Source organism: Boleophthalmus pectinirostris, unplaced genomic scaffold, assembly GCF_026225935.1.
Source record: "Boleophthalmus pectinirostris isolate CB_2022bp ecotype Guang Dong unplaced genomic scaffold, ASM2622593v1 HiC_scaffold_4, whole genome shotgun sequence".
In the NCBI taxonomy this organism is placed as follows: domain Eukaryota; kingdom Metazoa; phylum Chordata; class Actinopteri; order Gobiiformes; family Gobiidae; genus Boleophthalmus; species Boleophthalmus pectinirostris.
Window position 1 is genome coordinate 414,667 of NW_026571353.1, and position 24,118 is coordinate 438,784.

General features: G+C 42.2%; 1 protein-coding gene across 3 annotated transcripts; it reads right to left on the reverse strand.

Annotated features, from left to right (window-relative positions):
- Positions 1–11,957: 11,957 nt before the first annotated feature.
- ak6 (adenylate kinase 6) lies at positions 11,958–23,904 on the reverse strand. 3 transcript variants are annotated; one of them, XM_020938369.2, is made up of 7 exons: positions 23,835–23,904; positions 23,613–23,705; positions 23,271–23,321; positions 19,882–19,974; positions 18,309–18,367; positions 16,542–16,687; positions 11,958–13,362 (listed from the first exon to the last, which is right to left on the reverse strand). In XM_020938369.2, exons 2-7 carry the CDS (start codon positions 23,647–23,649, stop codon positions 13,173–13,175), a joined length of 576 nt encoding a protein of 191 aa, XP_020794028.1. In that variant the 5' UTR covers positions 23,650–23,705; positions 23,835–23,904; the 3' UTR covers positions 11,958–13,172. The 3 variants fall into 3 exon arrangements, with proteins under 3 accessions (XP_020794028.1, XP_055017736.1, XP_020794029.1); XM_055161761.1 differs by having other exon boundaries at positions 23,238–23,321; XM_020938370.2 differs by lacking the exon at positions 23,271–23,321.
- Between the last annotated feature and the right edge of the window lie 214 nt (positions 23,905–24,118).

Genomic DNA, 24,118 nt, shown 5'->3' on the forward strand with positions numbered 1-24,118 from the left:
GCTGACTTCTTTTATACACGTAAAGAGAAAGTGAAAGTGCAGCTCACTGACTGGAAATGGGAGCAGTTGGCACTCACCCAACAGAGGCTCAGTGGGGAAAAATGTTCTGTAGGATGGCTTTAAAACTGGCCCCAGGCTGCCCCAAATCTGTGTCGTCAGTTTAGTTTGAATTGCACTACAGTTTCCTCCAGTGTTCAATAGGGGCCTGAGAGCTCTGGATTGGGGCAGTGTTATGTAGGGGTCCTCATACAGATATATTGTATACGCAGTCCCTGAGGTAGAAATGAGACCCCTGTGTGCTCTGAGAATCAGGAAGAGTGTGTTGTTGCTGGTTGTTCGCATTACCGTGATGGACACACTCTAGTTTGGTTTTCTCAGAGAGTTGTGAAAAGTGCTTATAAACTTATAAACAGAGTAATTAGGACACTCAGATGCATAAATGATGTTTTTCATGAGAGAGACAGGATCAGGTGTAGGACAGACTGTGCCCTGGAGCAGTTGTGTGAATGGGGTTACATCATGTCTCTGCTGGGTGCTGCGGTGCTTCATAGTAAACGTGAGCGACAGGTCCAGACTGGCCTCATCAAAAAGAGAAGGAGGGAGGGCAGTGTTTTCCCATCAACACAAACACAACTAATCACTGCGATTTCCCAGAGATCCCAGCTGCAGGAACATTTTTACATTCCTATCTTCCTATCAACATTCTGCAATGAAACATGGGAAAGCCTAGACGTATGAAGCGCACATGTCCCTAAATTGAACCTGTAGCACTGACCAGGGACATGAACTGAACCATCATGCAGTATGAAGCCTACCTGATGCACAATGCATACTGTTGTCGTGTCCTCGGGCAAAATATGCCTCTGGACTGTGGCCTCCAGTGACATAGTGTGCATGCACCAATAACATTTTCCTAAACCCAGATAATGGTTTCGGTTTTATCAAAAGTGCTTTAAGAGTGACGGTGGAGTGTGGGAGTCTTATGGCTGTGGAGACAAAGGAATTTGAAATCTTGCAGTCCCACAGCAGAGAGAGGAGTGGAGGTACTGTCTCTGGTCTGTTGTGGATATGCACCTCAGCACCTCGCTGACAGAGTCCAGCCACCTCCCAGTCACTGGCCTTCCTTACCAGCTTCTGCATCTTCTGCTTCTGCATGAGACGAGACGCTTTCCATATGTCAGTACTCACTCCAAAGTTTGGTTGGTCTTCTGTTAACAGGTCTGGGACACACCATCAGCACCTAGGTATGACTTTATTTGTCCCGAGGGCCAGTTTAATCACATTGAACAGTAAAATACAATAATAATATAATAGAAAAGCTCAAATAAAAGTCTCAGGTAAAGTAATCAGATTCAGTGTCAGGACGGTGTGAAGAGAATAACAGCAAAAGTGACCATCCTCTGTGTCTCCGAGTCCTGCAGCCTGAGCATCATTGTGCCACTGTTCCTCAGAACAGGTGTTTCCTTAGACTTAAATAAATAAGTTTAATGCCCTGACTGTGGATAATGAGCAGCTAAGAAAATGTCTAAGAAAAAGAAAAGTCTAAGAAGGGCCTCCCAGACTTCCCTCTCCACACACACTTCCTCCAGCTCTTCTAGGGGGATCCTGAGATGTTCCCAGGCTAGCCAAGAGACATAGTCCCTCCAGAGTGTCCTGGGTTTTCCCCAGGGCCTCTTCCCGGTGGGACATGCCCGGAACACCTCCCGAGAGAGGCGTCCAGGAGGCGTCCGGAACAGATGCCCGAGCCACCTCAACTGGTTCCTCTCAACGTGGAGGAGCAGCTGCTCTACTCCGAGCTCCTCCTGTGTGACTGAGCTCCTCACCCTATCTCTAAGGGAGTGCCCATCCACCCTGTGGAGGAAACTCATTTCGACCGCTTGTATCCGTGATCTTGTCCTTTAGGTCATTACCCAGAGCTCATGACCATAGGTGAGAGTAGGAACATAGACTGACCAGTAAATCGAGAGATTTGCCTTTCGGCTCAGCTCCCTCTTCACCACAACGGTCCGATACAGCGACCGCATCACTGCAGATGCTGCACCGATCCGCCTGTCAATCTCACGCTCCATCCTCCCCTCACTCATGAACAAGACCCCGAGATACTTGAACTCCTGAGGCAAGGACTCTCCACCCACCCAGAGAGGGCAAGCCACCTTTTTCCGGTCGAAGACCATAGCCTCGGACTTGGAAGAGCTGATCCTCATCCCATCCACTTCACATTTGGCTGCAAACTGCCCCAGTGCATGTTGTAGGTCCTGGTTTGATGAAGCCAACAGACCAACATCATCTGCGAACAGTAGAGATGAAATTCTGTGGTCCCCAAACTGGACCCCCTTCGGCCCCTGACTGTGCCTAGAAATTCTGTCCATAAATACAATGAACAGAATCGGTGACAGGGGCAGCCCTGGTGGAGTCCAACATGCACCAGGAACAGTTCTGACTTACTGCCAGCAATGCAAACAAATCTCCTGCTTCGGTCATACAGGGATCGGACAGCCCTTAGCAAAGGGCCCCGGACCCCATATTCCCAGAGCACCCCCACAGGACACCACGAGAGACACGGTCGAACGCCTTCTCCAGATCCACAAAACACATGTGGACTGGTTGGGCAAACTCCCATGAATCCTCGAGCACCCTATGGAGAGTGTAGAGATGGTCCAGTGTTCCCTGGCTGAGACAAAAACCACACAGCTCCTCCTGAATCCGAGGTTCCACCATCGGCCGGATTCTCCTCTCCAGTACCCGGTTTGCCAGTCCAAAGGCACTGTCCCCACCCGCCACACGATGTTGAAGAGGCGTGTCAGCCAAGACAGCCCCACAACATCCAGAGACTTAAGGTACTCAGGACAGATCTCATCCACCCCCAGAGCCTTGCCACCAAGGAGCTTGCCAACCACCTCAGTGACTTCAGCCAGGGTGATGTCCTCGGAAGACGTGACGGTGGGATTGAGGAGATCCTCTAAGTAGTCCTTCCACCGCCCGACAATGTCCCCAGTCAGTGTCCCCTCCTGAGGCGCCGGACGGTTTCCCAGAATTTCTTTGAGGCCGTCCAATAGTCCTCCTCCATGGCTTGCCCAAACTCCTCCCAGCTCTGAGTTTTTGCCTCTGTGACCGCACGGGCTGCAGCACATTTGTCCTGCCGGTACCCGTCAGCTGCCTCAGGAGTCCCACAAGCCAACAAGGCCCGATAGGACTTCTTCTTCTGCCTGACAGCATCCCTTACTTCCGGTATCCACCACCAGGTTCGGGGATTGCTGCCAGGACAGGCACCACTGACCTTACAATCACAGCTACAAGCGGCCGCATCGACAATAGAGGCTGAGAACGAAGCCCACTCAGACTCCATATTCCCAACCTCTCCCGGAATCTGGAAGAAGCTCTCCCGCAGGTGTGAGTTGAAGATCCCTCTGACAGAGGGCTCTGCCAGACGTTCCCAACAGACCCTCACAATAAGCTTGGGCCTGCCAGGTCTTTCCGGCTTCCTCCTAGGCCAGTGGACTCAACTCACAACCAGGTGGTGATCGGTTGACAGCTCTGCCCCTCTCTTCACCCGAGTGTCCAAGACACACGGCCGGAGGTCAGATGACTCGACGACACTGTCTAGTATCAGTGAGAGACCTGTCCCCGACCAGAAGGCGCAGGGACACGACCCTCTCGTTCACCGGGGTGAACTCCAGCACGTGGCAGCTGAGCTGTCGGGCTATAGGCAAGCCCACACCAGCTCGCCGCCACTCCCCATGGGCAATGCCAGAGAAATAGAGGATTCAACCCCCTTCAAGGAGTTGGGTATCAGAGCCTAAGCTGTGCGTAGAAATGAGCCTGACTATATCTAGGCGGTGTCTCTCAACCTCCTGCACAAGCTCGGGCTCCTTCACCCCCAGTGTGGTGACGTTCCACATCGTCACAGCCAGATGCTGTGTGTGCGGACCAGGCCGTCGAGACACCCGTCCCCAACCGGTGCCAAATCCTCTAGACACCTGACCCTTATGAACCCCTCTGCGGGTGGTGAGCCCAAAGAAGGGTGGACCCACGTCATCCTTTTGGGCTGAGCTCGGCCGGTCCCCGTGGGCAAAGGCCTGGTCGCCAGGTGCTCACATTCGAGCCCCAACCCCAGGCCTGGCTCCAGGGTGGGGCCCCGGCTGCGCCATACCGGGCAATGTAATGGTCCTCGATATTTCCAAGTTCATAAGGGTGCTGTGAACTGCTCTTAGTCTGCCCTGTCACCTAGGACTTGTTTGCCATGGGAGACCCAACCAGGGGCATGATGCCCCGGGCAACATATCTCCTAGGATCATTCAGGTATGAAAACTCCCCCACCACAATAAGGTGTCAGTTTGGGGGGGAGAAAAGCTAAGCTAATGCTAAGCTAACGCTCACAGCTCCTGGAGCGCACGTGGAACAGGCAACATGTCACATGATCACACCTAATGTGACAGAACTCTGAGTTTGAATAAAAATCAATGTCTCTTAAAATTCTTTATGTTGTTATTTAGGCTGTTCATTTTATACCCAGTTTCCTCTTACAAAGATTTAGTTTAACAGTGGGTGAACAGTGGGTGGGAAAAAGAATATTATACCAAAACAGCGTATACATCCATTAGCCTATGGTAAAAAGCCATGGCCTTTCGTGACATGTCCAGCCCATCGACTGGTCAACTAAAAAGGGGACGTGGCAACAGTACGTGGAAACTGTGTGTTTATGTAAAGACAGATTCCAATTGTGAAACATAATTTGACTTTTTACATAGAAATACCAAATAATACCAAATCTTCAACTCACTCAGTCACTTCCCCTTTCTGTATAAACCCAGCAAGTCCAGCGATGACTTCAACTACTAAACAACAAGGATTACAGGCTTACTGGATTTCCGAATGACCAGAGGTGTACTTAGTTACATTTCCTTGTGTAAAATATATGAGAAACTGTACTTTTCAGAGTACTTTCATGGCATTTTCCTAGCAACATACTTTTACTCCTTCTTGAGTAATATTTTATCGAAGTGACAGTACTCTTGTACTTGACTCTCTCTTGACTCACAGTTACTGTGAGTAACTGTGAGTCAACTTTATGTGACAATATGAAATGATCTGAACATTTAAATTTCTTGCAGTGCTCCTTCAGATAATTTAGTTTATCTTGTTTTTGTGTCTATCTTTTTTATTTTGTGCATTATTTCATGTTTTGTCCTTCACATAATATTAACTAAATGTAGTACTTCTCCGCTCTTACTGCAGTAGTTTGTCTAAATACCTTTTTATTCTTACTTACCTTTCATAGACCACTACTTTGTACTTCTACTTGAGTAATATGATTTTGAAGTAACATTATTCTCGCTTGAATACTTTTCTTGTGTATTCCAGCTCCTCTAATGACGATAGCATCAAAGAGTCAGGGGGGAGGAGCAGGAGTTCCTATAAATACTCCACACTACAGCTGACTTCTGTCCATGGTTTACATGAAAGAAAATTCTGACAGAGCTGAGAGGAGCTACACTCCACCAGCGCAGAGCCCTGTATGCAAGATCATTTGTTTAATCAGATTTTGATTTTGAATGGTTCAATATTACACTAAACTGACTCCTGTGAGGGTTAAGCCATGTCAGAATGGTGTTACTCCTCAAAAACAGACCTGGAGTTGTGTTTTGTCTCATTCACACATGTTTGAGTAACATTTTAATATTAATGTGTCTACATCTCCAAAGCTCAAAATGCTCTGTTCCACCTTGTGATGTCATGAAGCAGTATTTTTCATTTTAACAGCTCAGTTTTACCTTTTGTTCAGTAGAGATTGGCAATTCCAGGCCTGAAATCATCCAAATAATGTGTAGTGAAGGTGTATGGAGTTAAAAACATAGTGAAGCACTTTCTGAACAGAGTGTTTTCTATTTGAGAGAAGAAGTAAACCTGCAGGGTTTATGTGTTAAACATGTGAGAATGAAACATGTGTCATGAAGAAACTCCATTATCAGAAAATAGCCTAATATAATTCAAATGTCACTGAATTTCTCACTTTGAATTTTTTATATCTGAATTTCAGCTGATGAAATGCAGTTAGCTGTAAACACTTTAAAACAGTTTGCAGTTGTCCAAAGTTAAAATCCCAAACATCACCGACATACACTACATAGGCCCTACATATAAACAGTGTTGAGAAGGTTACTTTTAAAATGTATTCCCCTACAGATTACAGATTACATACCCTAAAATGTAGTTTGTAACGGAATCCATTAAATTACTTAAAGTGAGTAATGTAATCTAAATACTTTGGATTACTTGATATTGTCATGCTTTCTAAAACGACATGAATGTAACAACCACATCCTGAAAATTCATGTTTGTTCTCTTCAGATTGGCTGTTGAGCGCAAGTCTCCATGAACAGACTTTTGTTTTACTGTAGAGAAACAAAGATGAAGATGTTTTATCTGCTAAAAGACGACAAAAAGCCTGATCTTTCCTTAACCATATTAAAAATATTACTGATAGAGAAATGATTTCTATATGAGATCACTGCTGCCTTAAATTATGCCCACCCTACTGTTAGTGTCATATTGTTTAGACCTGGTTTAGTCCTGGTTTAGTCCTGGTTTAGTCCTGGTTTAGACCTGGTTTAGTCCTAGTTTAGTCCTGGTTTAGACCTGATTAAACTTGGTTTAGTCCTAGTTTGGACCTAGTTTAGTTCTGGTTTAGTCCTGGTTTAGCCCAAAATGTGAAAACAGGAACATACCGCCATGTAATCCATTCATTTCAACAAAGTAACTGTAATCCAATTACCACTCATTGAAACGGTAACTGTACCCGAATACAGTTACTCAGAATTTGTACTCTGATTACATAACTCCAGTACATGTAATCTGTTACTCCCCAACACTGCATATAAATAGCTGACTGATGTTTCTCTTTCTCCTGAGTCTGAGTGGTTTAAATCATTCACAGTCTGGCTTTAGTATTAACTCAGATACATTGACTCAGTTACCTTCAGTCGGTTATCATTAACCTCTTGGCACGAACATAGAAAATACTCAAATAAAAATATAGTGCAAGATGATTTGGGCAGTTTGTGTTTGTTTGGCTGTAAAAGTCTTTCTGATTGGCCAAGGACAGAGCCAATGACACAGACAGATGCAGCGGGGTCTGGAGAGAAGAATGAACTCAACTCAGTTTGGCCAAAAAATGACAAGGCTGGCGATTTACTTGAGTAACTTTTTAAGTGACACTTTTTTAGCCCTACTTGTGTAATATTTTTTTTATTGAAATAACAGTACTCTTACTTGAGTAAAAGTTGTGTTTCCTCTTCTCACTGTGAGAAAATCTACAAGTGACAAAAGCTTCATGTGACAATATGAAATGATTTGAACGTTTGTGTTTCGGCTCCTTCAGATCTGATTTAGTTTGTCTCATTTTTGTGTCTCTCCTTAAAACACCAGATTTTGTGACTTATTTAATATTAACTGTAACTTCACTTAAATTAAATTAAGCTACTTTTACTAAGGTTGGGGTCTGTCACTGTCTTGTTTCTATGGAGATGTCTTTCCTCTGCCTGCAAAGTCCCACAGTGTGACATTAAACAGCTCTACTTTACATTTATTCAGTTACAGGTGGGTTTATAGCTCAAAAATATCTAGAAAAACAGACATTCTGACTGTGAGCGAGGTCGCCTCTCCACTAGGGGAAAAAAACAAACAAACCTACCTTTACTTGAGTAGTAGTATTTTTTTTATTGGTACTTTCTAGAGTAATTTCTTGGCTCACTATTTATACTTGTACTTGAGTGTTGTTATTATGTTTCCTCATCACAAATAGTCCCGGAGTTGCGTTTTGTTTCATTCACATGTTTAACACACAAACACAAACCCTGCAGTTTTAGGTTTCTTTTCTCAAATGGAAAACACCCCACCTTGTGATGTCACGTGGTCATACAGGAAGTGCTCCACTGTGTTTTTAAACTCCATACACCTTCACTTGAATAATTTGGATAATCTCAGCTCTGTAATTTCCCATCTTTACTGAACAAAAGGTAAAATGAGCTGTTAACTTCTAAAACTACCACTGCATGACATCACGAGGTGGAACAAAGCATTTTGAGTTTTGGAGATGTAGACACTAATAGTAAAGGGTTACTTCAAACATGTAGGAATGAAACAAAACAACTCCAGGTCTGTTTTTGAGGAGGTAACACCAATCTAACATGGCTTAAAGCTCTGCTACTCAAACTGTGGTTCATGTTCTGCTGGTGGCACAGAAGCTCGTGATGGACCTGGTGCTCAGATGGACTTGAGGCTCAGATGGACTTGAGGCTCAGATGGACTTGAGGCTCAGATGGACTTGAGGCTCAGATGGACTTGGGGCTGGGATGGACTTGGGGCTCAGATGGACTTGGGGCTCAGATGGACTTGGGGCTGGGATGGACTTGGGGCTCAGAGGGACTTGGGGCTCAGATGGACTTGGGGCTGGGATGGACTTGGGGCTCAGATGGACTTGGGGCTGAGATGGACTTGGGGCTCAGATGGACTTGGGGCTCAGATGGACTTGGGGCTCAGAGGGACTTGGACTTTCTTTGGTGGTACATGGTGTGAAAAGTTTGAGAGCCCCTAAACTAGATATTTTATTGATACTTTGCTGTAACATCACACTGGGAATGTTCTGCCTGTTTGCCTATGGTGAAATGTTAAGCAGTTACCATGGTAACATCAGCAAACACTGGTTGATCAAAAGATTTATGATAATCTGAAAACTCAAGAGAAAAATACCTGTTTGAGTTCCTACCAAGTCCCTTCTTTCTAGTCAGACTGTGTTAAAACAAAGATCAGATTAAGGTCTAATCTGAGTAACAGGCAGGATAAATAAATACAGTAAAGATAACATGAAGCTGCGGCTACAACTGCACTGAAGTACTGTGTGTGTGTGTGTGTGTATGTGTGCGTGTGCCTGCGTGTGTGTGTAAATGACAGTGTGTTATGACCTGCATGAGTGACACTAATGCTCTGTGAATAAAACAATGGTGAAAGAAGCTTTCAATTTTGTCACTTAAGTAAAAGTACAGATACTAGAGCAAAAAATAAAAGTAATAAGTAAAAGTATCACTTGACAAAATCTACTTAAGTAAAAGTATTAAAGTATCCATTTGGAAATGTAACTAAAGAGTAAGGAAGTACTAAGTCAATTTGTGCAGATTTTGAGGTCTTATAAGTCTTTGAATAGAATGATTCTGATTAAGATTTGAGCTTTGGTCAGCAGCTGAATCATTTTTTACTGTTTTGTTTGCTCAAACTATGAACATGTTAAAAACTTTTCATCAAGTCTCAAACTAGGACAAAAAATACTTTTACTCTTCAGTCCTGTTCAAAAATGTAGTGGAGAAGAAAGTACAGACACAGTACATCTCTCAAATGTACTGAAGTGAAAGTAGAACTTAAGTAAAACACAGATACCTACAGTAGTTTACTTTTACTTCATTACGTTCCACCACGGGTATTATTTTACTGTGAATAATGCACTGCAGCCACAGCCCCACCTGCCTTTTTAAAATAACTGCAGACGGAAACTAAAAGCTGGCACCAGGTATTATGTGAGATTGCCCTGTTAAATGAATAGCTTCATTTAAAAATGAAAAGTATACCAGTTTTTGTGTGGAAATTGCTGTTGGCATGCAGCCTGGCACTCCTCGGACTTCCCAGCACAGAGCCCGCTCACGTTTACTTCATTCAGGCGTGAAAGAGGTGCTGTTGCACACAATTAAAGATGCGTTGGGATTATACCTGTGGCTCATATTTACCTTTGTCATTCTAGTGGCAGTTTGTGAAGAAATTACTGGAAATGGAACTGAGTTCTGAGAATCCCTCTATCTCTGTCATGAATACAAAAAATACCATCCAAAATGCAGGGACAGGGATTTTTTGACAATTAATTAAACATTCATTTAAGAAAATAATAGGTGTTATAAATTTGTCATATGTATTTTTGTCAAATTATGTGTACATTAGACAAGCCTTGTTCACAGTAAAAAAGTACAGTAAAAATCATAAAATGATTTGAAAGTGACATGTTCTTCTCCAAAACTTATGGAGTTGTATTTTGCTGCTTTCACATTTCTTTCTAAGCACTAGCTCTGAGCACTCACAAATCACTTCATTTCATTTCAGATAGATTTGTAACAAAAAATACTCCATTAGTCAGTTCTTAGTTCTATTAATAATCAGCAAACTGAGCTTCTTTGTGCTGAAATTGGTTTCATTCCAAGTGTGTGGGGTTATGCTTAATGCTGTCAGCAGAGGGCGCTCCAACACAGCTCTCATCTCAAGTGTTTTCTAAATGTACGCATTATTTTATGTCTTGAAAAATAAAAATGTTAAATATATAGTAAATTTGATTATGTTGACTATGTTTTAATGAAATATGTAGCCTAACCTATCACTTCAAACTCAAAGGAACTGTATGTAAGAGTTTGATTTTAATGTTCCCTCTGTCATCAAGTAGGATCCATAGCAGAAGAGAAATTCAGTTCTGGCAACTTAACTTTTTTTTTTTTTTTTTTTTTAATACATTTTTAATACATTTCGCAGGTCATCCAAGGCTCTTTTTCAGTTCTGAAGCCTCATTTCAAAAGCTGTTTGTGCTCAAAGCATTGCACAAAGCACAAAGCAGACCTTCTACTGGCCATCCAAATATGATTCTTGTTGGATACCTGATTCAGCCATACACTGTGTGATAAACACTCCTTTCTTGAAATAATCTTTGACAAGAAACTACAACATTTTGGATAAATGACCTATCAGAATTTCTAAACACTATTTGAAGTGAACTGGCCTGCAGATAAGGAGTACCGGGAAATATCCTGATTTCATGAAACGAAGCCAGCTGTGAACTTCTCAGTGACTTTTGGTACTGTGTGACTCTGTGTGTGTAAATGTATACCCAAATACAGTGAATAGATATTTGTCATGTCTTAAGATGGGGTAAGTCAACTTCTAGGTAAAATTGTGTGAAAATAAAAAAGAAAACCCCTGCAGATGTTATATATGTTGTAGTAGATATATAGGGCTACATTTTTACCTCCGCCAAGGAGGTTATGTTTTTGCAGGCATTTGTCTATTTGTTTGTTTGTTTGTTTGTCTGTTAGCAACATAACTCAAAAAGTTATGGACCGATTTTGCTGAAATTTTCAGGATTTGTTGGAAATGTGAAAAGGAAGAACTGATTTCATTTTGGGGGTGATCTGGAAGAAATCCTGGATTCTGGATCACTTTGAAATTTTAGTTAACATTGTGGTAAATGGGGCAAAAAATTTGGTTTCTCAATATCTCGGTTAATTATTAACCAAACCCCATGAAATTTGACCCAGGGATGGACAATGGGATCCTCTTTCATATTCCAAAGGCTGATCCGGATCTGATCCAGAAGACTGATTTTATCGCAATTTATATATATAAAAAATGGGGGTAGTCCTTGGTGGAGGTCTGCGCTCTCTGAGTGCTTTTCTAGTTTCTATTCGTGTCATTGAGGTCGGGCGTGTCCTTTATTGTCAATTTCAAGGTCAAAATATAGCTCAAAAGCTCATTCATCTCAAAAGTACTCAAATGCAGATTTGGATTCCTTACAATTTCCCCTTTCCAGAGATACCTTGGAATTTGATATCACACCAGTAGTTGCTGAGTAAATGCAATTTGAAATTCGACAACCACGATAAAAAGTCAAAAAAATTAAACTGCTATATCTCTGAAATGTTACTCCAATCAAACAAAATTTAGAAATTTTGGCTTTTCTAGCTATGATTTACCAAGTTTCACCAAAATTTGACAAAGTAGGGTTTAACTCATTGGGTGAACTGATGTGGACTGATCCAGTTGCCCCTTCAACCAGGACTCTGAAGTAACCTCCTGTAGGTAACTGTCAATCGTTTAGTCGTCATAAAAACTGTGTCAGAAAAACAAACAAAAACAATCACACTGAAGCCATAAAGTTGTTGCACTGTATTTATAGAAGCCAATACAGCCCAGTCCCATCTCATAATACAAAGACAATTATAGAGAATCCTAACACTATACTCACATATACAAGGCAAAGGGAACTATGACCTTGTTTCCACTCATGTATAAGCCCATTTGTCATCAGTATTGACACAATTGAAACAGGAAGTGCTCGATGAGTCCATCCTCCACTGGAAAAGTTCAGTTCATTAGGTTTATTAGGTTTGTGTACAGGCTCTGCCCTGTTAACCTGAGGGGAATACACTCTTCCAGTACTTTATGAAACTGGGAGTCTAGTCATTGCATCGGTGAATCACTTCAAAAGCTGTGAGTGACAGGTGGATTAGCCAATCTGGAACATGCTGTTTGTCGATATCAAAACAAACATGGCTGCTTACAAAGAAAAAACAAAAAAACAAAACAAAACAAGAGACTGAAAAACATGTCTGATTACTGATGACCAATGAGCTCCTGCCACAATAACACGATAGATACTGGGATGAATGCCATCCATCTATCCATTTTCTTCCACTTATCTGGGGCTGGGTTATGGGGGCAGCAGTCTAAGCAGGGACTCCCAGAATTAATTCACCCCAGACAATTCCTCCAGCTCCTCTGGGGGGACCCCGAGAGGTTCGCAGGCCAGCCCTGACACATAGTCCCTCCAGCGTGTCCTGGGTCTTCCCCGGGGCCTCCTCCCGGTAGGACATGCCCAGGAGGGGATGATAATACCCAAACTACTTAATCCAAATGACTGAATAAGAAGGATGATCTCACGGTAAACCACCATACAAAGTATCATTAAAAAGCATAAGCTGCAACAAATGAATAACAGAATGAACAAGGAATTAACAAAAATAATCACACATTTTTGCAAAGAAATTGTACCCATGATAAATACTGAGCACAAAAATTATTTTTCTTTCATTCATTTATTGAACAGTAATTTATAATTGTAATTATTGTGAGCCGTCTACACTGAAATACAAATATGTCTGTACCATCATGTTTGGTTGAGTGGAGATGTGTCAGAGGACGTGGGGACCTGATTCCCTCTGTATAAATAACAGGGATATCAGTCTGGTATTTAACAGGCAATGACCATCTCTTCCCTCAAGGAGACGAAACAAGTGTTCCCCGTGTACTAGAATCCATATTCACTCATATCACCTTATCCCCATACATACAGTTCTATAACATGATAAACTCTAGTTGTGGTCCTTGATCCACTGCTCAGTCCACTGCACGATCTGCTCTGTGTTCTGCTCTAGGTCTTCAGGTGTGTTGCTGGGCAGCTGGTGCACGATCTCCTCCTGGTAGGCCTCCAGAGCCTCCTCCAAGATGGTCTGAAAGATCTCACACTGCACATTGTCCTGCAGCTTCTTCCCACTGTAGCCCCTGTGTTCACAAGAGAGTCAGTGCACTATACTGCTGAGTTTCAGGTGGAATCACAACATTCTACTGGCCAGTCATATTTAATACAAATGGGGCAGCTCAAAGGAATATTGTTCAAATGCAGATATGTGTGATACAGTAAGTTGTGGCCTCTAGTCACTAATAGAAATGATTTGCAAAGTTACCTTTTGGATATTTCATGGCAAAGTACAATGTAATCAATGAGGAAAACATATGATTATCATCTAGAGCAGGGGTGTCAAACTCATTTTGGTCCGGGGGCCGTATCCAACCTACTTTGATCCCAAAGGGGCCGGATCAGAAAACTCATGGCATGTAAACCCCAAAAATAACAATAAGTTCAAATATTTGTGCAGAGAAACACAAATCTATTACAGAAATCTTTTTTAATTGATGAACTCTTTCTTTTACAAAATATTATAATATTATGAACAACCTGAAACTTTAAGAAAAATGTAATTTCAACACAATGTTTTAACATGAACTTGTATGCAAACAGAAATAAGTCAATTTTTCTTGGAAAATCCTGCACTCGGCTCCATTTTTCTCATTTTGTACATTTTGTTGATGAGGGTGTCATGGTCAACAGTCAAAACAATCGTCCGTTAAGAGCGTTTGGAAAGAGACAAGTCTTCATTTGTGCTGCTCTGGTGGGAGGGGCCACGCACAGAGACGCTGGAGACGCTGCTATGATAAGCACCGCAGATAATTAACAATATTTTTATAGAAAATATAATTTAAATATTTTAGTAGAAAATCAGACGAAGGCCAGATTAAAGGTCTTGGAGGGCTGAATCTGGCCCCCGGGCCGTATGTTTGACACCCGTGATCTAGAATGTCGAAAGCCACCAACTGGAGAATGCTAGAGTTTGATTAAAAGGGAAAAACTGGAGAAGACTCCACGCCTCTCCATTTATTACAAACATATTCATTTTAAATGAATACGGTATGTTTGTACTACATTTTCTGAGCTTTTGATCATGGTGAACATTGTTCCCTTATGAAAAACAGCAGGAGCATTTTGCTGTACTGCTCTGATTACAACTCTGATTACATGGCTCTGGTTTGCAATTATAGGCATTATTTTATGTGTTTTGAATTAGCTTTTTTTTTTTTTCCTGTTTTTGTTGAATAAATTCATTAGCTTTTTTCAATTCCTGTGTTTACACATGGTAAGCCAGTGTCTGGCTTACCATCTGTTTCATCAAATAAAACAAATGTTCCAAATAGGGCCCGACTGATATGGATTTTGTTGTGGCCGATATGAAACCGATAAAATGGGAGTTGGAGCTGCTGATAGCGAATATAATCACCGATATATTTAGTGATGTAAAAATTCACTGTAAATCTTGAATTGTTTAAAAAAACTTAGGTTTGGCTCTAGTGGATTTTAAATTGGGTTTATTTAGGAAACATTTATTGTTATTCTGCCTCTTTATGTCATATTTACAGACAGTAGGTTGGACTAATGGTATTTTTGCATCACATTCTAGCTACTAGTGATGGGTATTCCAGTTCTTTTGGCTCGGCTCAGTAAAAGCAGCTTTCGGCTCCCAAGCGGCTCTTCAGATTGTTTTGTGCAAGCAGGACTAAACCAGAACTGAACCAGGTCTAAACCAGGACTGAAAAAGGACTAAACCAGGACTAAAACAGATGTAAACTATGTGTAAAACAGGACTAAACCAGAACTGAACCAGGACTGAGTGTCGGGACTCGGTCTCTATCTCTCTCCGTCTCTCGAGCCCAAGATTAGTCGTTATTTATTTATTTTATGCTAAACTACAGCCAAATATGCAAATTTTTTCTATCCTATGCACACGCAGATTTCTGAAAGTTTCATTTTCAGCCACTGCCGCTGTCAAACTCCTGAGTCTGAGAAGAGAAAAAAAGTGAGAGAAAGAGAAAACACAGCTCCCAATAAGGAGCAAGCTCCTGTCGTTCGCTTCTAAGAGCCATTTCCATCACTACAAGCTAATAAAGAAAATACCGCTATTAGCCTTTAGCCGTAAATGCTGCGCGGAGCGGTAATTAATTATATGTGTAAATGTCATAATTCACACGTCTATTCACAGCTCATTTACATATCAAAGCAGGTTCAGTAACAAATATACGGCCAATATAGTCACTTTACAATAGACCAATAGAAAACAGCCTGTTTATGTGTGGGAGCTACAGCAGCTAATCACTAACCAATGACAAATAACCAAAACTAGCTTCAAAATCAACATATTTCCAACACACAGCGCTCACACAGGCTCCTCCTCACATCTCAAGTCTGCACTAGTAAATGTCCTTTTAATCCAGACTCAAACTGATTGTCCATAAAAAGAATATAATCTCAGTGTTTGGGTCTGTGTCTGTAAACAAACACGTGACGTGAGTTGGGACAGTACGGACACAGACACAGACACAGACAAATAACTCCACAGATAAATACTGATGTGGAGCCACATATTAGGACATTTATCTGTCTGTAAATTGGATTAAATTAACATAATGTAGAGAGTCTAAGATTTATAACGACGTATAACATGCCCACGGGAAATATCGGCAAGATTTTCAGCAAGATCGGCCAATCACCAATATGTTTCCAGGTGCCCATATCGGCCGATATCAGCCAACCGATATATCAGTCGGGCCCTAGTTCCAAAACAAATACAAGACAGAATAAAGCATGCCCACTTTACTGTCATTAGAAAGTATATGAAATAATAAAGTAACTCCCACCAACATCCCTATGACAGAACAGAAAAACAGAAAGACGGATGGAGAAGCAGCAAACAAACAACACCAGCATCCGGGCAATAACAATCTCAGATGGGGCAAGACACAGTTTTATCTATTCATTACATTGTAGGTTAAGGTTAAGGTTAAGTTAATCTTAGTCATCTGACATCTCCTCATCTGACATCTCCTCATCTGACATCTCCTCATCTGACATCTCCTCATCTGACATCTCATCTGACATCTCCTCAGGTGCAGTGGCTCAGTCAGGTCTACCTTAGTTGGAGGATTGTACCTATGATGCATGTTTTGGATTGATGGGGGAAACTGGAGTGCCAGAAGGAACCCCATCCACACAAACTCTGCACAGAAAGTCCCAGGCAACCTGGGGATTGAACCCAGAAGTAGAACCCAGTGCTAACCACTCAGGTACTCACCTGCTCTCTAGACGAGTGTACAGTTTGGTGTTGTCTGTGCGCAGGACGAACACGATGTGAAACCAGCGCTCAGGGAACAGGTCACAGCCGTGATAATCCACGATGACCCCGCCCTCCGCCATCTTGTCCTCCAACTCGTCCACCACCTGCGCCACCGAAGACCACACATCACACATGACTTTACCACAGAGCACACAGACATGACTATAACACACAACACACAACAGCACGACTGTAGCACACAGCACACAACAGACATGACTGTAGCACATAGTACACAACAGACATGACTGTAGCACACAACACACAACAGACATGACTGTAGCACATAGTACACAACAGACATGACTGTAGCACACAACACACAACAGACATGACTGTAGCACACAGCACACATTACACCTCATCCCTGTGGTCAGTCTTTGTCCCTGTGGTCATTTACAGGAATAAACATATTCGTGTTGGCACAAGACTGGAATTCAGTATTTATTTGAGGGAAAAGGCTTGATACTCAACACAGATTTTTATACAAATAATTTAATAAAACACCTTTTTAACACAAATTTATAGTTGTGCCTTTAATATGTTGATGTGACAGGTGACATCACAACATTCTAATGGCCTGTAATATTTAATACAGATGGAGGCAGGTAAAGGTAATATTGTTAAAATGCAGGTTTTTATTTAATACAGCAGAACTAGAAATTAATAGATTCAACATTTGTGAATTTTTTTGGATATTCCATGGCAAAGTTCTCCATCTTTCCCCCTTCTGATAGCATGACATCATCACATTCTACAACCTGAAAAGCACCAATACAATAGATGTTAGCGCAGTAAAAACAAGGAAGTCTGAAGTTGCAGCAGCTGATTTTGAGCCGAGAGAGAAAGCAAGTGTAAAAACAGTCTTTTCGTCTGACGACGAGGTTCAGTTGTTACTTAGCGTAACACTGGATTTTAAGATGAGCATGGTGGCTCAGAGTTGAGGACTGACTTGTTTTTTGTCCGCAAGCCTTCCCTCTCCAGACACATTTGAGCATATTTGTTTACGTTTTACAGAAATGAAACTTAAAACCACATGTTTAATTTGCATAAACTAAGTGCTAAAAAAACAGCTCTCTATTGTGCGCGGATGCAGTTCATCTTTTGTCAGACTAAAGGACACGACTCAGTGGATTATATGTGTTCTTTCTGTGACAGAGGGGTGTTCTGCTGTTGGTGAGTCTGTTCTGTGCTTCTATTATGTTGGAGATGGTTCATGTTAAATTTCTCAGAGATTATACAGTGCATATACGTATGATCATAAGCATAGGCCGTTTATATGAATGGACATATATTCTAGCCTCTTAGCGTTTTGGTGCTGAATTAACTACTTTGCACAGAACTACATCAGCATATCAGTGTTTTCAGGCATCCACACAGTGCTGGATCAGATCCGTACTCAGATGAATTCGTGGGAGTTGGCAGCACCAGATCGTTCCGTCTCTGGAGCCGTTTTCAATTGGATTAGTGTGAACGAACACTGCATCCACAAGGAAAATGATTCAAATACGGACTAGTGTGGATGGGGCCCAAGTCCTGATGTAGATAAAATACAATTCAGGAAATTCCAGTTTTGTGCCAGTTAAGTGATTTCATACACATTTGAACTAGTGGGAACAATTAATTTTAAATCAACATCTTTTCCCAAAGAAATCTCCAAACACAAGAAAGCAGGGTTTTGTTCAGTGAAACTCAGATGGAGCTGGTGCCTCTGCTCGAACTCACCTTGTCTTCATCCAGAATAGGGCAGTTGTACTCCTCATCAAACCCATCATACAGCTGTCCTGGACAAACAAGAGCAGAGGCCATCTTAAGTCCACATGAAAGCATGAGCTAAATGCTAAGTATAGTCAGAACCACTATTTAATAATACTCGTCATATTTCAAAATAACATAACTACAAATCAGGTCTATGCCAGTGTACTGAAGAGGAGAATCCGGCTAATAGTCGAACCCCGGATCCAGGAGGAGCTGTGTAGTTTTGGTCCTGGCCGTGGAACACTGGACCAGCTCTACACTCTCCATCGGGTGCTCGAGGGATCATGGGAGTTTGCCCAACCAGTTCACATATGCTTTGTGGATCTGGAGAAGGCATTCGACCGTGTCCCTCGTGGTGTCCTGTGGGGGGTGCTCTGGGAGTATGGGGTCCGGGGCCCTTTGCTAAGGGCTGTCCGGTCCCTGTACGTCCGGAGCAGGAGCTGTGTTCATTGCTGGCAGTAAGTCAGACCTGTTACTGGTGCATGTTGGACTCCACCAGGGCTGCCCTTTGTCACCGGTTCTGTTCATTGTATTTACGGGCAGAATTTCTAGGCGCAGTCAGGGGCCGAAGGGGGTCCGGTTTGGGGACCACAGGATCTCATCTCTGCTGTTTGCAGATGTTGTTGTCCTGATGGCTTCATAAAACCAGGACCTACAACATGCACTTCAGTGGTTTGCAGCCAAGTGTAAAGTGGCTGGGATGAAAATCAGCTCTTCTAAGTCCGAGGCCATGGTTCTCGACAGGAAAAAGGTGTCTTGTCCTCTCCTGGTGGGTGGAGAGTCCCTGCCTCAAGTGGAGGAGTTCAAGTATCTCGGGGTCTTGTTCATGAGTGAGGGGAGGATGGAGCGTGAGATTGACAGGCGGATCGATGCAGCATCTGCAGTGATGCGGTTGCTGTATTTACCCTTTGTGGTGAAGAGGGAGCTGAGCCGAAAGGCAAAACTCTCAATTTACCAGTCAGTCTTCGTTCCTCCCTTCACCTATGGTCATGAGCTCTGAGTAATGAACAAAAGGACAAGATGGCGGATACAAGCAGCTGAAATGAGTTTCCTTTGCAGGGTGGCTGGGCGCTCCCTTAGAGATAGGGTGAGGAGCTCAGTCACACGGGAGGAGGTTGGAGTAGAGCTGCTGCTCCTTCATGCTGAGAGGAGCCAGTTGAGGTGGCCAGGCAACTGTTCCGGATGCCTCCTGGGCATGTCCCACCGGGAGGAGGCCCCGGCAGGACATGCTGGAGGGACTATGTCTCTCGGCTGGCCTGGGGGCCTGGGAATGCCTCGGGGTCCCCCCAAAAGAGCTGGAGGAAGTGTGTGTGGAAAGGGAAGTCCCTGCTTAGACTGCTGCCTTCACGACCCGGCCCCAGATAAAGTGGAAGAAAATGGAATGGAATGGAACAACTACAAATCATCTCAGGACAAGCATTACATTTAAAAGTACTGGATCAAACCAAGTATCTTTCTTTAGAAGTAATGTTACAACCCACACAGACCAGTAAACTGACTAGAAACCCTTCAACTGAAAAGAAGATGGAACCGAGATAACCTTCCTGTGCCAGCTCGCCGATGTTGACATATGTGAGGCCTGTCCTTTGAGCCAGCTCCTTCCCCAGGGTCGTCTTCCCCACTCCTGGAGTACCTGCAAGTACACAGTATATGTGATGAAGTACCTGCAGATGAGTATAAGAGACACAGTACAATGAGTACACAGTGTATATGATGAACAATCTGCTGAGGAGTAACTCCCGAAATATAAACTGCTAATTTTTTCTCACACTTTGAACCCTGTGGCTAATAAAACGTTGCGGCGAATATATGGACGGATTCTTTGTTTGGCGCATTGTCCATTCATATTTATGGTCGATGGTTTGGCAACACAGCGGATACGTGCAGCCTGAATGCAGAAAGCGCTGCTGTTTGTGCTACAATAGCTAGCGATATTGTCAGTGCACTCAAATATTTTTCACACAGCGATAAAGTAAGTTATGATACTAAATGAACATTAGTGAGGGGGATACGTCTTGCCCGTATGCGTAAATGACGAGAAGAAACGTCTCAAACTTCAGTAGCCGGACATATACAATATTCTGGAAAATATGGTATAAGGGTATGGAGTAAGAAAGCTGTCAAAAATATTTGTGCGCATAAAATAGAAATCCGTGCGTATTTGGGAAATCCGTGCATATTTGGCTGTAGTTGCGCATAAAATAAATATTTGTAAACTCTCAAATGAGTCCAGTCGTACATAAAATATATTGTGTGTATTTTATCCATCAGAATACGAATTGAAAAATTACGACGTCATGAATTACAATCACGAAATGAAAATTTACGATTACGCTTTCATCAGTACGAATACGAATTCACAGACGGAACTTTACTGTCAAAAATACGTCATTACTTCACAGACATTATCCATCGAGCAGAAGAAACATCGATCAAGATCAAGACTGCGCATGCTCAAGTTTGTAGCAGGGCTAATTAGCAAATATCAGGTTCTCTGTATGTTTAGATCAGGGGTGTCCAAACTTTTTTCATCAAGGGCCACATATCGAAACCCAAATGAAGCAGAGGGCCGATCGAGGGCCGTAGACTGGAGCGCAGTACAGCGAATAACTGTATTATGTGCATGTTTAAACACGTTAGAATGAACCATCAGTCTTTATTCATGCTAAGATCCTTAAAACTACACACTAAATATTAAAGATTGGCTTTATCAAGGTAGATTTTCAAAAAACTTGCAGTAAAAAGTCCATTTTTCATTGATGCAAGGTAATTTGGGCCAATTCACCGGGAAGTCTGAGGGCCAAGAAAAATTTGTCTGAGGGCCGCATTTGGCCCCCGGGCCATAGTTTGGACATGCCTGGTTTAGATTAAAACATTCACGGCTCCAGCAACAGCGAGCATCAGCTGCATTTCTCGCATGAAATGCCACCAAAAGTTCCTCAGGACGCTGAAATGTCCCAGTTTACACCAAACATTACCAAACTGTCCTGGTTACAGACATCACAGCCAATGAAATGTTACACATTACAGTTTAATGCAGCTTCCAGCATCAATTAATGTTCGTGTTTACAGGCAACACCTTGGTATATATACATTATTTACCGGTAAGTATAACGTCACCGTGACGTGGATGGATTTGCTAATTATGACCCATTATAACTCATGTATAACCCAATGTCTGAAATGCAGCTGAAGTGAAGACTGGCTGATGCTCGCTGTGGCTGGAGCCGTGAATGTTTTAATCTAAACCTACAGAGAACCTGATATTTGTTAATTAGCCCTGGGATAACGTTACGTCGGATGTTAGCCAATTGGCTACCACTATGTTATCTAACATATAGGTGCAATTTCCCGTTCAAAGGAGGTGTTTCTACACAATATTATACAGCAGCGTTCGGTTCCCGAATTCAAGACATTTTTACAATAGATTTTAATTAACCCACTTGTCGGTCGCTGTTGTAGCTTCTTGTGCTATTACTCTTTTTACCCTCTAGTACACACTTGAGCATGCGCAGTCTTGATCTTGATCGATGTTTCTTCTGCTCGATGCATAATGTCTGTGAAGTGATGACGTATTTTTGACAGTAAAGGTCCGTCTGTGAATTCGTATTCGTACTGATGAAAGCGTAATCGTAAATTTTCATTTGAGAGTTTACAAATATTTATTTTATGTGCAACTACAGCCAAATATGCACGGATTTCCCAAATACGCACGGATTTCTATTTTATGCGCACAAATATTTTTGACAGCTTTCTTACTCCATATAAGGGTCACACTACTATAAGTACTGTACATAAGGAGGGTTGGATAGAGGGTTTTTTCATTCACAACTCCACATTTGGCATTTTAGTTTATTTCATGGCACTGGAGGGTTGAGTTTTATTTCAAGTATGTCTTGTCTATATTCATTTACCTTCTTATTATTATTACAATAATCTGTTTAATGGCATTGCTTTGAGTATGATTTACTATGATATTAGACCGCTGAAGGCTGCAACAAAGCTTTATTATAATTTACAGTCACTGCTCCAAAAATAGTAAAGCAACACTTTGAAAACACATCAAACCTCAATGTGAAAAAAAAAAAATGCTGGATATCTATGCAAATATAAACAGGGCAATGGAAATAAAATGTTCAGCCTACAGAGGGCTTCATTTCACCCTGAAACTCAAAGTGAAATAATGATCTGCAGGCTCATTTTGCAGGTTCATTTTGCTTATATTTCATTTCTGCAACTCAAACTGCTTCTCAAGAACTTGTGTGAACCCATGTGCTTCTGTGCATGTTTGACAACGTTGTGTCTCGCTCCTAATGAGACGACGGATGGAGTCTTGTGGGATGTCCTCCCAGATCTGCGTAAGGGCATCACTGAGCTCCTGTAGAGTCTGAGGAGCAACCTGGAGGCGTCTGATGCACCCAAACATAATGTCTCAATGGTGATCTCCTCCCACTGTTTTCCCAGTCAATGAATTTAAAGTGCTTTCAGCCAATCACTGACCAAGACAAAGAGTCCAGAACAGTCCAACACCGATGTCCCTATACACAATCTTTACTCTTAAAAAATAAACCTTACACTGTGTAAATTGTAATCTATCAAATTTAAAACGTTGTCATGCACCTCAACGTATTTATCTTTTCAGTATGTTGCTCATTAAGCAACTGATTATTTAATTGTCTGTATACAATTGTCATAGGAAAAAAATATGAAACACACAAACTCAGCTTGCTGGGGCTTGGACTGTTCTGGACTCTTTGTCTTGGTCAGTGATTGGTTGAAAGCACTTTAAATTCACTGACTGGGAAAAACAGTGGGAGGAGATCATTATCATAATGTATAATGATTTGACGCAACAAATAAGGTGTTAAAGGTGTAAATGTGAACAGTTTGGCTTGCCATAGTAGATCACCCTAATGAGGCAAAACAAACCCCATACACGTGTCCTCTCCCTGCAGTGTGCACTCCACAGCTTGAGAACCACTGTAATAGACAATGATGTGCAGTTTAAAGTACTTTTCATTGTTATTGTATTGTGTATGTATTTAGTCTTAGCATAGTCTTAGCATAGACCTGGCATAGACCTGGCATAGACCTGGCATAGTCCTGGTTTAGACCTGGTTTAGTCCTGGTTTAGACCTGAATGGCTCGAGGTTTCTTTTCGGACCTGGTTTACTTGTTTAACACTTGTTTAATCCGGGTTCAGACTCAACAGCTTCACAATAACAAATATCTTTAAAGTCAGATATGATGAGTAGTTGTTGAGAGCCTCACCTGTCAGGAGTATGTTGGGTTTCTTCCTCATGATCATCTGTTCCTGTGCTCGTGCTAACACTCAGCTAACACGTGTGAAGAATCAAAGTGGAACTGTAAAACAAAAGACACGTTTGTCCAGAGTGTCCGAGCACGCACCGGACAGACACACACACAGACCCCTGCACACACACCCCTGCACACAGAGATCAGTCTGCAGAGACACTAGATCACTCCACTTACCCCGGAGCACGTGTGCTAACAGCTAACTGCTAACCAAAACAAACCAGGGCAGCGTGATTTCACCGCCCCCTATTGGTAAAGACTAGAATGCACTTTATCTATGGAGGCTCTTTTATTTATTTCTTTATTTTTAACACATATTCAATACATCATCATGCAAATAGGCCAAAGAGGGTAGGCTGTGCTGAAATCAGATAGCCTACTTTAATGAATGTGATAAATAAAAATAAATAAATACAGAAGAGTTCTACAGTCATCTTTCAGCAGCTTCGGGTAATGATTGA

What these genes read in the sequence shown, in the direction of transcription:
- ak6 (XM_055161761.1), bottom strand. Translation starts at nt 23,649, where the DNA reads ATGATCATGAGGAAGAAACCCAACATACTCCTGACAG. An exon ending in ACCCAACATACTCCTGACAG is followed by an intron (nt 23,322 to 23,612) that starts GTGAGGCTCTCA and finishes TGTCTATTACAG; the next exon opens with TGGTTCTCAAGCTGTGGAGT. An exon ending in CGGCGAGCTGGCACAGGAAG is followed by an intron (nt 18,368 to 19,881) that starts GTTATCTCGGTT and finishes TTGTTTGTCCAG; the next exon opens with GACAGCTGTATGATGGGTTT.